The sequence below is a fragment of the Oncorhynchus mykiss genome, chromosome 16 (assembly GCF_057628025.1).
Source record: "Oncorhynchus mykiss isolate SJ-2025 chromosome 16, ASM5762802v1, whole genome shotgun sequence".
Taxonomy (NCBI): Eukaryota; Metazoa; Chordata; class Actinopteri; order Salmoniformes; family Salmonidae; genus Oncorhynchus; species Oncorhynchus mykiss.
In genome coordinates this window covers 40436905-40453974 of record NC_143037.1, presented here as the reverse complement: position 1 = coordinate 40453974, position 17070 = coordinate 40436905, and the positions used below count along the sequence as shown (strand labels likewise).

The following is a 17070-nucleotide window of genomic DNA, read 5'->3' as shown; positions in this document are numbered from 1 at the left end:
AGTGGGTGATTTTAATAAAAAGAGGTGGTCAAAAGAGCGAGGGGTTTACCGGTTTTATATTCTGAAAGTTATGGGGAGAAACATGATTTAAATCAGGTTTAAAACTTTAGATGGTTTATAAGTGGGTGTAGGGTGTTCGCAAACATGTGAAATCAATATGGAAGAATGTAAATGTAAAATAAATCTATAGAATGTGAAGACAATGATTTTAAAATAAAACAAGATTTTTACAAATGTGGTTTGCATCAAATTTATAGGGATATTAAAAAGAGAATGTGATTTGTGGTACGAGGGTGGAAAATTTGATGCACTTTTGTTGAATGTAGTAGGTAGTATTTTAGAGAAAGATAGAGATAATATATAGATACAGTGGAGGAAACTGTGGGTGAGTACTTTAATTGAAATTCTATCAAATGGAAAACTTGTAATTAAATTGGTTTTAGTTTATAATCGTTTCTTTTTTTTTTTCTTTCTGATTTTGTTAAAGGGTGAATTGTTAATCTTTTGTTGTAAATAGTTTTGTATATAATAAAAAAGATGTTAAAATGTGCCCGATCTCGGAAGCTAAGCAGGGTCGGTCGGGCCTGGTTAGTACTTGGATGGGAGACCGCCTGGGAATACCAGGTGCTGTAAGCGTTTTGCTCCAGCAGAGGGTTCTCTTGTGTCATGCGTTGAGCAACTGCCTTTTATTTATCACCCTAATGTTGTGTCTTTTTATTGGACTAAATGCAGTTTGTTAGTACATTCAGCATTTGTTTTTAGGCTAGGAGACTGTCAATGTCTAGTCCATTAGGGTCCTGTAAAATCCCTTCAATGTTTTGCGTAATTTTTTCCTGTATATATGAATTACAAATCAATCATGTTTAGTCTGTTGTATAGTTACAATGTGTAATCATTGATATCCCAGGAGCAGTAAACACTGAAGTGTATAATTGTAATACATACATGCAGACACCGCATCGTTTGATATGACTGAAAGTGTCTGTCATACCTGGACCACACCTTTATTTGCCAAGGAAGAGTACATGGTCAGTGAATATATTCAATGTACGGGCTACAATATGGGAATCTCATACGTGGTAATAACTAAAATACATGTGTAGATAGGTCTTGCATCCTTGGCACAAACGGTATATTCTACTCTAGGCGTCATGAATGCCATTCAGACTTGAGGTTCATTGATTGGTATGAATATTAGTTCAGAAATACTTTAGGGTCCATACCCAGAGCGGCAACAGTTATTTTTAATCCGACTCCAGCAAGTAAATAGCTAGCCATGTTACTTCAGCTGCATTGCAAGGCAAGCTTACAATTGTGCAGTCAACGCTTTAGCCAGCTAGATTCTTTACATCCACTGTTTCACAAGACATCCTGGTTTGTTGGTTCTCAGGAGTCCCTGAAAGACAAATTCATTCTCCTAACACTTCTTAGTCTGAACTTGCTAAATAGAGATTTTCGTAATTTTGACTTTGACAAAAAAATATATATAGCCGCATCTCTACATTATCACATTCCTCTCAAATTGTACCTTTGCTTGACTCGTTAAGACAACTTCCATCTGTTTTGTCAGCAATCTTCGTTGAGCGCCACAAAGCAAGGGTGGCTGGTGTCAAAATTAGTATTTGGTCATCAAAGCCTTGGGACCCAAATGCATAATGATTGCGCCAACTCCCCCTTGTGGTGGTCTGGAGCAATGAAGCCGTCCCGCGGTGCAAGCTCACAACTTTTAAAGGAGTGTCTTCAGTCCCCGCTGTTCCGTACGGTGTGTGTTGAAATCTTATCCTGATGCGGAATAGATTGCAGCGTATTCATAGCTCTACCTTCGTAGTTCGGGCTTGGAGATTGTGAAGAGATGTCTTATGGGGAATGCATGGGTGTCCGAGCTGTGCGCTAGTAGTTTTAGAAAACAGACACCTCGGTACATTCAGCTTGTCAACACTTCTTACACAAACAAGTAGCGATGAAGTCAAGCTCTTCCCATTTGAGCCATGAGAGATTGACATGCATATCATTAAAGAAGAAATGTCCATATTTGGATGGAAACCAAGCTAGTGAGAGGTATCAAGGAAAGTTGTAATTTCAGTTGAAAATTACCAACACTGCATCCAACCACAGCCCTGCTGGTTTCACTTTGGCAAACCACCATCTGCTATAACATTGAGTCATTTCATCCTACTGGACATTGGAAAGCTTTTGTTTCATTTCCCATTGTTTGTCCTAGATGGGAAATTGGTGTGCAACACTTATCACCCTCCGGTGGATGGTTCAGAGTTCCATGCTTACAAAAGGGTTGATTGATACATGTCAGATGACAAGCCTACGACATGGTGTTAAATGCAAATCAGATACAATTAAGGTAGCTCCAACGGTTAGGATTGTTTTATATAGAACACTTTATTTGACATGTTAGAACAAGACATTACACCCAAAGAATGTATCCAGAAGAAACATAGAAATGACGCTCCTCAAAGAGGTCTTTGACATGTCGTTGACCTGTTGAGAGAGAGAACCTATTAGTTCAGTTATGGTCTGCCAGGGTCTGAAAAGCATAAAACAAGACCTACCTCTTTTCGGGTTGTCCTGATTCACACATTGTCCACTACAGGGGCCGCCAGACGGACTACTGGCATCACAGATGACCACATCACAATGGACAAAGACCTAGGAATCAAAGATTTGATGTGTCAGATGTTATTTATTTTTTAAAGGGATGATTGCCACTCAAACAAAATTAACCAATAAAGATTGTTGGGTGAACTTTGTTACCTGGCCACTCGGCTCAAGCGCATCCTCGGCGAAGGAAAACATATAGGCCTCAAAGCGTTTGACGTGAGGGGGGAAGTGGACCCTGGCGTCAGCTACCACCGGGTGGAAGACAACACGGTATGGATCCTCGGGGTTCTCACAGCTGCCAGTGGAGAGAGGGACTAAGTTAGGAACAAGAAAACGCTGCAAACCCCAACCGCCTTGTGTACGAAGTCTTGTGGTGGTGTCATGACTGCCCTGTGAGGATCAGATCAATTTACAGCAGAAGTGGGTTTTTTCTCCCCCTCCAGTATGAACTGAAGTAATGTTTTTGCCAACAGGCTTTCCCCAACAAAAAAAATCACCTTTGTCTTGAAAAAACATATTTCATGTAAAGGCTCGAGACTTCCTACCTGTAGAGTGAGCACGTTTCTAGTAAAAATCACAAAATAAAAACCAATATGACATTCATTTTCTATAGCTAATCTGACCAGTCTTCTGCTAGAAATATTGTTCCAGTATTCACTTTTGAACGTGTTAGAGAAACGCCCCTAGAAAATGTGCATAGTAAGTAGCCATGCCACGAGGAACATCAGAGCGGGTCAGACTGACAGAAGCGTCCCCGGCGGCCAGAGTGCATAAGAGGAACGGTAATAGAAATTAACATTAGACCAGAAAACCGTGAGGCGCAAGCTACACGTTCAGAACTTTCCTAAACTCACAAGTACCTAGAAAAATGAACATAAGTGGGACCATTCTGCTACTATATCCAAACCATCCTACTCATCACCCACTGAGGAATCAGTGACAGGGTTGATTAGCCCATCTTCCAGAACAATCCATCCTGTAGTTCTGTTCAAGACTAGTCATTGGAGCCACGGACAACCAACGACATTGTGACCTCATGTAGCCAATCAGAGAGAAGACAAGCCACCTACCTTTCCACAGCGGCATCCCTCAAATACATTCATGCTTTTACTCCAAGCTGGTGCCGGTTCGTGTGTTCAAAAACGTATCAACGATAAGTGTCCCTTACGGAACGGGGGGGGGAGAAACCTTGTAACAAGCCGTCATATTGTGTCACCTGTGTGTTTAGCCTGTGTTATTTAGTTAGCTAGTAATTCAATTAAACCAACTTGTATAGTACTGAATCATAAGGCTGGGGTTTCTGCAGCTGCAAGGAGGATACGATGTAATGGTTCATAAGTTCACTATCAATTTAATAGATTTCTACCGTCTAGAGTTTAAGTCGGGAGACGGTAACTTTAAAACCGCTTCCTCGGCACCCCAAATCCTAACATGATTCATTTAGAGTCGCTTAACAATTTAAGTCCTCAGATAATTCAAGGTCACGACAGTGGTTTGTCATTTCTGATCTTTTGGCCCATCAGACCTGGATGAATCTGATTTAGTACGTTTTTATTTTATTTTAAAGAACAGAAATTGGGCTTTCCGTCAACAATATTTATTTATGTCTACTGCAATGGCTTGTTAAATGACGGATGTCAAACATGAATATTCAATTCCATTGACATGAGGTGAAACGTCCCTCTAAATGGTTCTTAAAATTCTAAATTATCCAGAATTTTAAGACTACAGGCGACCTGAATATTGATCAATTGACCGTGGTTTAACCAAAGTTGCCGAATAGACAGTCGGTATCAAGGCAATCATATTTTTCAACACAAGTACTTCATTTTAAACAAGAATTATGCAATGCGCCAGAGCAATTTGCATCTTTGGGAGGTTTATCCTTTACTGTTTAACTGCCCGATATTAGCAAAAAAGGAATTTGTGAAATCTGAAGATGTTACATTGAGACAAACGCCCACACCAGTACAAATCCACTTGAGCTGACAGACGATGGTCAGGATTTTGCACAGCAAGATAGTTGCAGCTGAAGTGACAAATCTGAACTACCCATTTTTTGCACAGCCATGTGAATGTTGTCTTTTCCTATGATCTACAAAACATTTTCAGCTTGTTTTTTTTTAAACTGCTATGACATTGCTGATTTAATAAACAGCTGTAAAGTTACTCCGTGTCCACATTGCCAAATTTAGGTTTTTGATACCATTTCATAAAAATGGTAAAATTGCGTGATTTGATAGTATTTGCAAACCGATCCCCCAAATGAATGGTTTTGACCAATAAAGTTGCTTCACTACACTGCTTGGTGTAACATGCATCCAGATACTGAAAAGGCACCCGCAAAATAAAGTGTCATTTGCAGCGTGCATAATCATGGTCAAAGTCATTGTAGCCCATTACAATGTAGGAAAAATAAGTCATCTTTCAATAGTAACCCAATTTAAATTCTTGAGATAAAAATTAGGCCAGCGTGTCCATCTGTAGCAAAGTGCTCACCCAAATCAAAAATGTAGTAACTTTTTTTAATATGAACATTAGCTAGCTAAATAAGGTTAGCAAGACGCTGCTACACTTGACCGTGGTATTTGTTCATGTTTAGAAACTCCCAATTAGCGCATTCCTCTAGGACAGGAAATTCCATTGAAAGTGGCATCAACTTCTGGGGATCCTGTCAACTGATCCTATTCAGTTTCAAACATCCATGCTGCACAGGCATCTGAACCATCCTTTAGGTTTAGTGCAATAACTGATTTAAACACAAGAGGTCACTTGTGCCTGAATTCAACCCAAACAACTATTCAGTCAGTGTTAAGAGCAGTTGTTTGAAACCAACCGGAAAAGCAAGCCAAGCTTGCCAGCCGCTCTTGATTTCCAGTCGACTGACCATCAGCTTGGCACAACACTGAACTGTAGCAAACCAAAAGGATAACATTGAGTAAAAAGGTGTAGGTAATGCCAACATTAACCTTTTCACACACACACAAGTTCCAAATATCTTAAACAGTCGCCCCAGTGGGAGTTGATTTTATGCACGTGGTCAGAATGCACTCACCGTTCCAACATGTGGACATTCAACCCGCGCTGACCTCAGTCCAAGGCGATTTTTCTATAGGCCGTTTCAACATCTAATTTTGCCTCATTCACAAAGGGCGCCCATTTCACTGTTGCAGACCATTTCGATTTGAGAATTTAATGAGCTGGACAAACTTTCCTTCAAAAGAAAGCCCAAGCACTTCCCCAGATCAAGTATACCGTCCTTGCACATGTATTGCCTTCCTTACAATTAACTGTGAACATGCGTGCATTCCTATCAAAGTCTTATTTTCTGTGTAACGTGTTGTCGTTTCTACTGTAGCGTACCGTAAGTATAATGTACTCAGCGTTTTATTAATGCATTCTGATTCTTGCCTAGATTGTAATGGACACGTGTGTAAAACACTTGAAGGTGGCACTGAATATGAGCTAATGCTAACGCCATACAATGCAGTCAGGTTCATGTACACGTATGTCAGACTTATGGTGATCGCAACTGGAGTACCCCATTGTCTTGAATGCACTGAAATCGTTAGTTGATTTGAACACGGCATCAGAGTGTAGACTATGGTACCTCAGGGTTGCCAGATCAGACCCCCCCCCCCCCTTTCCAGGGGTATATAGCTTATATAGTCTTCCGCCATTTATTGTTGATAAATTCCCAGATCTTAGTAATATTTCCTGCATCATCCTCTTCACAATACCTTCCCCCAAGGACTTAACCCCCAATAATGGATTGTGCTATATCTTGCAACTCTGTTTAGCTTTCGTGCTACGGTTGTATTTGGGGAGGTGACAACAATTGGCTTTTGGAATAGTTACCTGTAAACTACTTGTCATGTGTACGCTGTAACAAGTACAAAGATTAGTCACATGCTGAAGTGGCCAAACTGAGTTAAGATCTCAGGCAACGGGCACAGTGAACAGCATTCTAGGAGTTCTTGCTTGACAAACATGGATTCCATACTTTCTAAACTAGATTTACATGGCTCCCTCCCACAAGTCAACCTGTTATTTAGACTAGATAACGTTAACATTTATGTTTTACAAGCAAAGGTGGAATAAAGTTGTGAAGACCTTTATTTCTCATCAGTACAAAACATTTCTTAGATGCTTTTCAGACAATGCGGTTTAGAGTCGTTTGATGCAGCATACATTGATGCAGTACCAATGATACACTGCAGGGATTACTCAGCGATAACACGCGCCAGATTCTCTCATAAGTGTTAAATTGGGTGGAGATCTGGTGACAGACCGCACATGGCTCACATCGTTTTTAAGCATTGTGACCACTCAACCTATGGATGGGGGCATAGCCACGGTAGCTAAAGTAAATGGCCTGCCAAGCATGATAGGTTGCTAATTACTCAGGAACCACACCTGTGGAATAACACTTGTTTAGGCCCAAAAACAACATGTTACCCATTAATGATGAGATTCCACCGGGGTCGGGAGTTGCGGTCTTCGTTGAGGGTGGCCCAGCAGTGGTCAAGCACCAGCGCTACCTTGGGATCAGAGGACGTGGTCAGCGCCACCTCAAAGTGCAGAGGCTGTCTCAGGTACCTCACCACTGGATAGTCCTCCTCCTGGTGGAATGTGTTATACGAGGCGTCTGGAACACAGAACAAGACAACCGGGGGTCGTGTTCAGTGGGCACCATCTGAACTTGTCCATTAAGAAATGCTCGTTTATCATATCCTGTTGTGCCCCGATGAACACAAGCCATTTATAGCAAACACTACCCACCCCCCACCAGAGGCTTCTAACAAATTCCCAAATCAGCACCTCACCGTTACTCCATAGCCACACCTGTAGATCTCAGAAAGCAAGAGAAATATCATTAGGCTTAGATTTTTGGGAATGGTTTTGTAAAGGAGACCTTCCAAGATACTTTTAGAGGCTAGGGGTCAAGTTGAAATTCTGAATTTGTGCACGCTTACCCTGAGCGAGTCTCATTCTGACCATTAGCCGACCCGTCCCAGTCGCGGCAAAAGGCTCGTTGTCACGCGGCCTGGTCAGGAAGGCCAATGTGCGAGTGATGTTGGCCACATAGTAGCAGGAAACCTTTAACCTAAAAAGAGGGATGTGAGCAACTTCAATAGGGGAAACTTCAAGCAGTGGAGTGGACACTGGTAGTAGAGGCCCATTTTCCCTGTATACAAAGTATTGAGCAATTGGTGAAGAAAAAAAATGCCCTATAACAGCTACAATTGTAATGCGTAATGCACTTACTGATATTCCTCCTCTGAAGACGTCGTGGCATTCCGCTTCACCTCAAGTTCATCTGGCAAGGAGATTTCGTTCTCATACAGCATGACATTGTTGATAAACTATGTAGTAGAGGGGAATTGCTTATTACAGCCTGCAGAAGCAAACAGTCCGTAAATACACAGTACCCATCACCTCAGGGTAATAGTCATTGTACCTTCCTGGTGGTGCCACAGGAGTTCACAGTGAAGTGGAAGTAGGCGACGCGATCGTCACTGTAGGTGGGACCACAGGCGGGGTCGCTCAGGGTCAGCTGACCGGGGTTCAGACCGGGAGCAGACTCCACCTTCACCGCCAGCGCAGTCATCGTTCCGTTAGAGAAACACTCTTGGAGGTAGGGGAGCAAAAGACAGGTAGCCATCAGACCTGGGTTCTGCATTTGTTACACTTATTGAGCTTGCCGAGCACAGTAGAACCAATGGAATAGCACCAAAAGTGCAAACCATGCCCATCTGGCACTACTATTAGACTCACAGTATTTGCAAGGAACCCAGGTTTGGTAACCATGTTAAATGACTATTTATCAGAAGTAATTGTTTGAGAACCAACCAGTCAGCGTTTTGAGGAAGCTGCAAGCCAGGGAAAAGTATTTGATGGTCATGTTGTTGTAAGGATTCAACAGAGCCACATCCAGTCTGCTCCTGACAGAGGACGAGTGAACTGACTGGGAACCAATGGGAGAGTTCATTAGTCCAATATTGTATGCATGTACACAGGGTAAGGAAAGCGAGGCTAGCTGCAGCAATTTAGGTTAACATGTTTTGGGAGAGAGTCGTACCTCAAACACTGCGTCCGGCGAAGAGAAGGGCAACGTGATGGTGAAGTCTGTGTCGCCCTCTGTTAAATACTGTTGAGCAAACTCATGGTTAAGCAGCCGCTTGCCAACCAAGACCACAAAAAAGGGTTCTTGGTTCCTGTAGTCCACAGTGATGTGGAAGTTCCCCTGATCACAGTTGCCAGTGACTGAAGGTGGCACTACAAGGACAAACAGGGTTGTGTTCAATTATTAAGCACAAAAAACAGGAAGGTACTACTTGAACTTGTCAAGACGAAACCCTTGTTTAGATTGCAAAATGTTTTGCTACGGTGGGACTGAATAAAAACGATCCTGGCAAATCAGGAACAGGACAACTGGGTCCAACTACTCTAAAGCTTAACATTTTCTTTGTAGAGAGACCGCATAGAAAAACCCTACAGTATGGCTAGTTGGGCTTTCACTGCCAATTTCCTTTCAGGGCAATCATTAACGAGAGGAAACCATTCAACAGTAGTTTGGAGTAGTCCAGAGACATACCAATGTCCAGCAGTACAGCGTCCACAACGGCAGAGTGAGAGAAAGGCGCGTACTCTGGAAAGATGACCAGGCCGTAGATCAGCTGAAGAGTGAAGGTTGTGACACCTTGTTCCGCCCTTCTCTGTAGTGAAGTTAAAAGCATTGGTCAATTGGGCAGCATTATTGTTGTAACAGAACGCTATTCAACATCAACTGACAACTAAGTACACATGGGTACTATTAAAACAAACTATTTACTTAAAGTAACGTTGCCCTCATTCCTCTACATCAAATGCACACAACTGCCAAAATAATGGAAACACTTGAGTAAATGAGGGATACAAAATACATCTGTGCCATTATTTATATTTTGTTGGTGGCCCACTTATTAGGGCATGTACAAATCACTGCGTGTGGCTTTGCATTTAACAGAAACACACCTCCTTAAAGACCACCGGGTCTGAGAAGGGCACCTCCAGCCTGAAGGTCTTCAAGGTGTTGTCCGGGGATCTCTGCTCCCGAACATTGAAACCCCTGGCGTTGCACTCTGCAACAGTTAGCACCATGGTGGGAAAGGTGATGTTCAGCAGCTCCACATCAAGGTTGAAGGTCCCCAACTCAAGCACAAACACTGCCTGCTCAGGAACTGTGTCTAAGGGCGTGTCTGTTCATTGGCAAACAAAGGAAACATTTTGAAATGCGGTACAATGGAAGTTGAAAATTGACATTTGTTATTGGGTAAGTCCAGGTATTGCCTCCCCGTTTCAGTACATTTCCTTCTGTTTTGTGCCTAATGAACAACCCAGGCATCCCAAATTACCATAGGCACTATTTAACTAAACCAGACTCACAGTTGCGAACTTGTGGAGGCCTGGCCATCAGAGGTGTTGTGATAGGGAAGAGGACTTTATAGCTGGTGTCCTCGTGTGCGACCTCCTCGAGCCACAGCAACTCAAGCATGGGCTCAATGGTGTAAGTGACAAAGTACTGGTCATCCTGAATATGGCTCTGTAAGGGAGACGAGGGATGCAGTCAGGCTGTAATACACAATTGGAGTGCAAAAAAAGGTAAATGTTCCTTATAAGCCAGAATGTTAAATACAATTATTCTACCGCTTGTCTTTTTGCCGCTCGTAATTTAAGACAAAATATCCAAAGGAAAGTATTGGTTACCAGACTTGAGAGCTGGTAGGTGTATGGTTGGCAACTTGCATTTCCGGCGGTGTGCATTTTCAGAGCAACTGACACGTAAAGTAAACACTTGCACAATATGTAATCAGCAGCCGAGTGTTCCTTGCATTCAGTTGAGTGGCAAAGCTACCGGCTACCTAAAAAGTCAGGTAAACAATACTTTAGTGTGGATATTTGGTCTCAAATTTCAAGCGGCTAAAGGACAAACTGCAAAGACAAGCGGTAGAGTATGTTTAAATGTAATTTTATGCAAAATTCACACAATTCTGCAATCCATTGTATATTAGCCTGATTAAGCAGACAATTGCTCAATAAGAAACATTTTACACAAGACAACCTTTCTAGGAGTTTACCCATGAGAGATGGCAAAGGGTTACTGCAAAGCACTGACAACTGCTGTAGTAAAAAGGGCTCTACAAATAAGACAGAAATTAAACAGGAACATTTTACTAATCCAATGCTGACCTTGAAATAGCCGCCAACCGCCCCCACCGGAATTTCAACAATAATATGAGCCTCTGTGACTAAAACAGAGTAGTTTCTGGCAGCCATTTCCTCAGTGTCCAGCCTCTTAGCGTCAATTCCCATGTACACCTCCAACATGGTGAAGGCATCAGAGGAGAAAAGTGGGTCTATGTGCTTGGGCATGTACCAGGTGATCACTTCTGGAGTAAAGGCCACTGCCTCTGCAGTGAAACAAGAAGCCAAGGGCACATCAAAACAGAACATTTTCCCAACTGAACACTACATGAAAGTCTTGTCTGGAGCCAATTAAGAACTGGGCTTATAGGATCTTAAATTATTTCACACTCAACCTGGTGTTGGACAAACAGCTGTGGCATCTACTCGAGTAACCAGCCACTTCTGCTCAAAGAAGGTTGAGGTTGAGAGCACCCGCATCGGAACCCCAGCTACCTGTTCAGGGGGCAACCACATCAGGGCCATGTTCAGTAGGGCACACCGTATTAACAATATGTTGCAGAGTTCAGGTAGGGCCACCGTTTCCAAATGTTTGCTCTACTGAACATGACCCAGTTCATGGAGGTCAGCTTACATTCTGGAGGTATGTCTCTTCTGCATTATGAGGGCTTCTTAACACCAGCCGTGTGGGAGTGTTGGCTATTGCATAGCCCTTTCTTTGGACCTCATCCACATTCATGACATTCTTGCTAGGACTAAAGACGACTGCTGTCATTTTGTATCCTGAAGCAACAGCCTGTCTCAGGAAATGGAAACATGAATTAAACAAAATTGTCAACAAACGCACATTGTTTAGCGCCATCCTGTCATGTTGTAGTGAAATTACAGAAACTGAAATATGGCTACCTCAGCTCCTCTACGGAAGTTGCCGCTCTTTGCTTTCGGGCCCCCAGTGGTCTGTTCGGGGACGGTTTGGATGTCTGGAAGAGTCCTTCTGACAGACACCTAGAGAAGGCCATTATTCCCTATGCATTTTCTCCCTCCCATACAATAGGAAATCAAGGGCCAGTTCTCAATCTGTCCACTCCCCTCCTTAAATGCATTGAGAATAGGCCAAAATTCCTCACCTCTAAAGTTCTCCTATGTGCATTTTGAAGAGGCGAGTGGAATTGAGAGTCAAGACCTCTAGGTTGTGTTGCAGAAGAAGTGAAAACACTGGACAGTTGTAGCTCTAAGACAGATCATTTATACAGGCAGTATGACAAGCGCGACTGTAAACATGTCCATTGGGGCATGCTCTGCTCACTTGCCTCCATGTAGTTGCGGTCACACAGAATCTCTCGGGAGGTCCAGGGGGTGTAGCTACAAGTTTTTCCCACTCTATACACAGGGTCTTCAGTCATGTGGTTTCCTGGCAGCCTGAACTGCATGACCAAGCTGAACATCTTATCATCCTAAAATGAAGGGGGAAGAGAAAAAAAAGCCTTCACTATATTGCAAAAAACAAAATTCAGGTGACATTCATGCAAGTTATAGACTGTGGCAAAATTGGCTATATGAATGCAGCTGCCACTGTATTGAAGCCACACTACAGGAGAAGAGCTCAATAGTTCACATCACTGCAGTCTGTATCAGAAAGTTGGCTGGCCCTCTGAAAGCCCTCCATAAACTTCTGCTGTACCTTACGTCATCGTTAACTTAGAGGTAAGAGATACCAGACCCAGGGGTGGCTAACAATGGAGATCCTTTTGATATCCACAGAGTTAAGTCAAACTGCGTCGATGTTTCTGGAACCGTACTTCTAATAACCTCCATGCGCTAAATTGTATGTATTAGCACCTCTACAGCAACAACTCAGGCTTATTGAGGACCTTTTTACTGAAGAATGTGTTTAATTATTTCCATCTAGTGATGCAAATATTGACTTGTATCTTTGTATACAGGGCTCATCTGCAAAAGAGCCTGGTCTCAGCATGACTCCATGTCAAAGGTAAATAAAATTACATTGCTACAGTATGAGTTGCAAATGCAGTGACACTGAAAGGCAAACTGTCCATTTGAAGTACAAGCAAACACTACAGTTACTAGGGTTACCATGTTTTGGGAAAAGCAGTTTTGAAGAGAAGCAAAAAACATGGCATTCCCCATGGGGTCAAATTTAAAGCTGAATCCACACTGAGTAGCAAGGCCAGGCGTCAGGTTTATGATTTGTGTGTCATCTGGAAGGGATGGAGATGGTGTGAACACAATAGTTGACAAGCAATATCAAGCCATGAATTATGAAAGGAGAGAAAGAGAATCATAAAAGAGGCAAACTCACTGAAGACAGCATCAACCTCTTCAAAAAGAGGAGCGACACTCAAACGAATAACGTTACCAAGGCATTCAGCGTTGAGGTCATCTGGAATAGGAAAAGTTAGTTAAAAATAAAATATTGTCAAACGCTTAGTGCTTAAATTTGCAGGGTGCAAAATGCATACTTATAGAATGTGGCTGTTGTGCTTGTATGCCCACAGCTGCCATCAATAGGCAAAACAACCTGTAAGGTATTTGACAAATTATGATTGATTAAAAGGAGGAAGAACACAACTCAAATGTTTGCGTCGCATAAGACTCTCCTAGGCCTGCTACTACTTACCCTGAGCTAAGGAAAATAATCATTGTAGAACAGATTTGTTCCAATAAAATACACAGCTACAGAACCTGATATTTGACCCAAAGTGTGCAGCCTACAGCCCAGGGGTATGCAACTTCTACCCTATGACAAAGGCTTCCCACACTCAGTCACCTGAACCCCAAAGGGCTGCACATTTTCTTTTTATTCCCCTAGCCCTACAAAGCTGATTCAAATAATCATCCAGCTTTGTTAATCTGAATCAGCTGTGTAGTGTTAGGACAAAACCCTAAATGTAAGGCTACTGTTCAATTTTAGAAGGGTGCTCCGCCCTCACCGCTTTTATCCATTCATGTCAGGGGCCATGGACCGGTGCGTCTCGGCTCAGGTTAATAGAACTCCCTCATTAGCAGCACAACAGCCTTTCACAGGTGAAACGCATAATTACCCAACCGTCTACAATTGTAGCCCAGACAGAGAGAAAGATATTGGCCTCTAATGGCCAAAATGCTGCATTTGCATGCACTTTCACAATTTGAATGTAATCAACTGGGTGGGACTACCAACTTCATTGGCTGAGCCCTACTGGTGACCCTGTTGAAGTCATGTCCCATCAGGTCATCAGAAGGGCTCAGACAATTGTGAAGAAGAAATGTTACTACTTTAACATGAAGATAGCCTCAATGGCGCTGCCCATGCTGTCACAGACACTATATTGGCACAGATGCATAGATGAGTCTTTTATCTTCTTATGGCTGAGGGCAGTATTGAGTAGCTTGGCTGAATAAGTTGTCCAAAGGTGCCCAGAGTAAACTGCCTGCTACTCAGTCCCAGAAGCTAAGATATGCACACTCTGAAGTTTCTAAAACCGTTTGAATGATGTCTGTGAGTATAACAGAACACATATGGCAGGCAAAAACCTGAGAAAAAAATCCAACCAGGAAGTGGGAAATCTGAGGTTGGTTATTTTTCAACTGATTCCCTATTGAAGACACAGTGGGATATTGGTCATGTTGCACTTCCTAGATGTCAACAGGCTTCCACTAGATGTCAACAGTCTTTAGAACCTTGTTTGATGCTTCTACTGTGAGGTGAGGGCGAATGAGAGGGGAATGAGTCAGAGGTCTGGCAGAATGCCTTGAGCTCGTGACGCTCGTTCAAATGAGAGCGAGCTCTGTTCCATCGCAATTCTACAGACAAAGGAATTCTCCGGTTGGAACATTATTGAAGATTTATTTGAAAAACATCCTAAAGATTGATTCTATACATCGTTTGACATATTTCTACGGACTGTAACGGAACTTTTTGACATTTCGTCTGCTCCTAATGAACACACTTCGTGAGATTGGATTTGTTTACAAAACTCGCTAACAAAAGTAGCTATTTGGACATAAATGATGGACATTATCGAACAAAACAAACATTTATTGTGGAACTGGGATTCCTGGGAGTGCATTCTGATGAAGATCATCAAAGGTAAGTGAATATTTATCATGTTATTTCTGACTTCTGTTCACTGCACAATATGGTGGATATCTTTTTGGCTTGTTTGGGCTCTGAGCGCCGTACTCAGATTATTGCATGGTTTGTTTTTTCCGTAAAGGTTTTTTGAAATCTGACACAGCGGTTGCATGAAGCAGAAGTATATCTTTAATTCTGTGCATAACAATTTTATTTTCATCAACATTTAGTATAAGTATTTCTGTAAATTGATGTGGCTCTCTGCAAAATCACCGGATGTTTTTGGAACTACTGAACATAACGCTCCAACGTATACTGAGATTCTTTTGACATAAATATTAACTTTATCGAACAAAACATGCATGTATTGTGTAACATGAAGTCCTACGAGTGTCATCTGATGAAGAACATCAAAGGTTAGTGATTCATTTTATCTCTATTTCTGATTTTTTGTGACTCTTCTCTTTGGCTGGAAAAATGACTGTTTTTTTCTGTGACTTGGCTCTGACCTAACATAATCGTTAGTGATGCTTTCGCCGTAAAGCCTATTTGAAATCGGGCACTGTGGTGGGATTAACAAGAAGTGTATCTTTAAAATGGTGTGAAATACTTGTATGTCTGAGGAATTTTAATTATGAGATTTCTGTTCTTTGGAATTTGGCGCCCTGCACTTTCACTGGCTGTTGTCATATCGATCAGCCCTAAGAAGATTTATCTATCTCTATGAGGCAAGACAATTGTCATTCAGGATTAAAAGGTGACTGCACTTCCTGATTTGGCCTAAGCTGTGTTCGAATACGCGCACTAACTGTACTGTTTGTGACATGAATTGAGTATTTAGTATGCTTATTGGTCATAGTATACCTGTAGAAATATATCATAGTATACCTGTATACCTCTGGCCCTTCTTTGGACACTGTGTTAACTAACCTCCAGATGAGCTACAATGCTATACAACTCTCCTTCCGTGGCCTCCAACTGCTCTTATATGCAAGTAAAACTAAATGCATGCTCTTCAACCGATCGCTGCCCGCACCTGTCCGCCTGTCCAGCATCACTACTCTGGACGGTTCTGACTTGGAATATGTGGACTACAAATACCTAAGTGTCTGGTTAGACTGTAAACTCTCCTTCCAGACTCACATTAAGCATCTCCAATCCAAAAGCCCCATTTACTACCCACCACTGCAACCTATACGCTCTCGTTGGCTGGCCCTCGCTTCATACTCGTCGCCAAACCCACTGGCTCCAGGTCATCTACAAGTCTCTGCTAGGTAAAGCCCCGCCTTATGTCAGCTCACTGGTCACCATAGCAGCACCCACCCAGAGCACACGCTCCAACAGGTAAATCTCACTGGTCACCCCCAAAGCCAATTTTTCCTTTTGCAGCCTTTACTTCCAGTTCTCTGCTGCCAATGACTGGAACGAACTGCAAAAATCACTGAAGCTGGAGACTCAGATCTCCCTCACTAAGCTTTAAGCACCAGCTGTCAGGGCAGCTCACTGATCCACTGCACCTGTACACAGCCCATCTGTAAATAGCCCATCCAACTACCTCATCCCCTTGCTGTATTTATTTATTTATCTTGCTCCTTTGCGCCCCAGTATCTCTACTTACACATTCATCTTCTGCACATCTATCATTCTAGTGTTTAATTGCTATATTGTAATTACTTCGCTACCATGGCCTATTTATTGCCTTATCTCCCTTATCCTTTCCTTATTTGCACACACTGTATATAGACTTTTTCTACTGTATTATTGACTGTATGTTTGTTTATTCCATCTGTAACTCTGTGTTGTTGTATGTGTCGAACTGCTTTGCTTTATCTTGGCCAGGTTGCAGTTGTAAATGAGAGCTTGTTCTCAACTAGCCTAACTGGTTAAATGAAGGTGAAATAAAATAGAAATAAAAAAATACTATGGATATATTTAGTATGCCAAATGTTCCAGGATGTCGTACTAAATTCGCCAAAATATGAGGAATACACGAAGAGGACACTATTTCCGTACTTTAGGGCCAATAATGCAATTCTTCAGAAAATGGGCGTGGCTTCACATCGTTTCCAGATTTGTTGAAAATGGCAGAAAATATGCAGTCGAAGTACAACGAGAGCGGATACAAATTCATTGCTTTAACTAATTATGACAAATATTAAGAAAATGTTGAGCAATGTAATAAAGTAATTACTTTT

At 42.2% G+C, this 17070-nt stretch overlaps 1 protein-coding gene across 2 annotated transcripts; it reads right to left on the bottom strand.

The window, feature by feature from the left end:
- Window positions 1–2375: 2375 nt before the first annotated feature.
- Window positions 2376–13578, bottom strand: LOC118939531 (uncharacterized). Of its 2 annotated transcripts, XM_036946781.2 has the most exons (21): window positions 13439–13578; window positions 13281–13339; window positions 13121–13201; window positions 12895–13019; window positions 12111–12254; window positions 11707–11805; window positions 11435–11596; window positions 11196–11295; window positions 10846–11066; window positions 10042–10198; window positions 9631–9854; window positions 9212–9332; window positions 8696–8892; window positions 8467–8581; window positions 8075–8244; window positions 7882–7979; window positions 7590–7720; window positions 7072–7261; window positions 2767–2908; window positions 2565–2661; window positions 2376–2493 (listed from the first exon to the last, which is right to left on the bottom strand). In XM_036946781.2, the coding sequence occupies exons 1-21, from the start codon at window positions 13459–13461 to the stop codon at window positions 2420–2422; spliced, it is 2730 nt and encodes a 909-aa protein (XP_036802676.2). In that variant the 5' UTR covers window positions 13462–13578; the 3' UTR covers window positions 2376–2419. The 2 variants fall into 2 exon arrangements, with proteins under 2 accessions (XP_036802676.2, XP_036802681.2); XM_036946786.2 differs by lacking the exon at window positions 13281–13339 and having other exon boundaries at window positions 13439–13449.
- Window positions 13579–17070: the final 3492 nt, after the last annotated feature.

What these genes read in the sequence shown, in the direction of transcription:
- LOC118939531 (XM_036946781.2), bottom strand. Translation starts at nt 13,461, where the DNA reads ATGATTATTTTCCTTAGCTCAGG. An exon ending in CCTGTGGCACCACCAGGAAG is followed by an intron (nt 7,980 to 8,074) that starts GTACAATGACTA and finishes TCTACTACATAG; the next exon opens with TTTATCAACAATGTCATGCT. An exon ending in CGCTTGAGCCGAGTGGCCAG is followed by an intron (nt 2,662 to 2,766) that starts GTAACAAAGTTC and finishes TTTGATTCCTAG; the next exon opens with GTCTTTGTCCATTGTGATGT.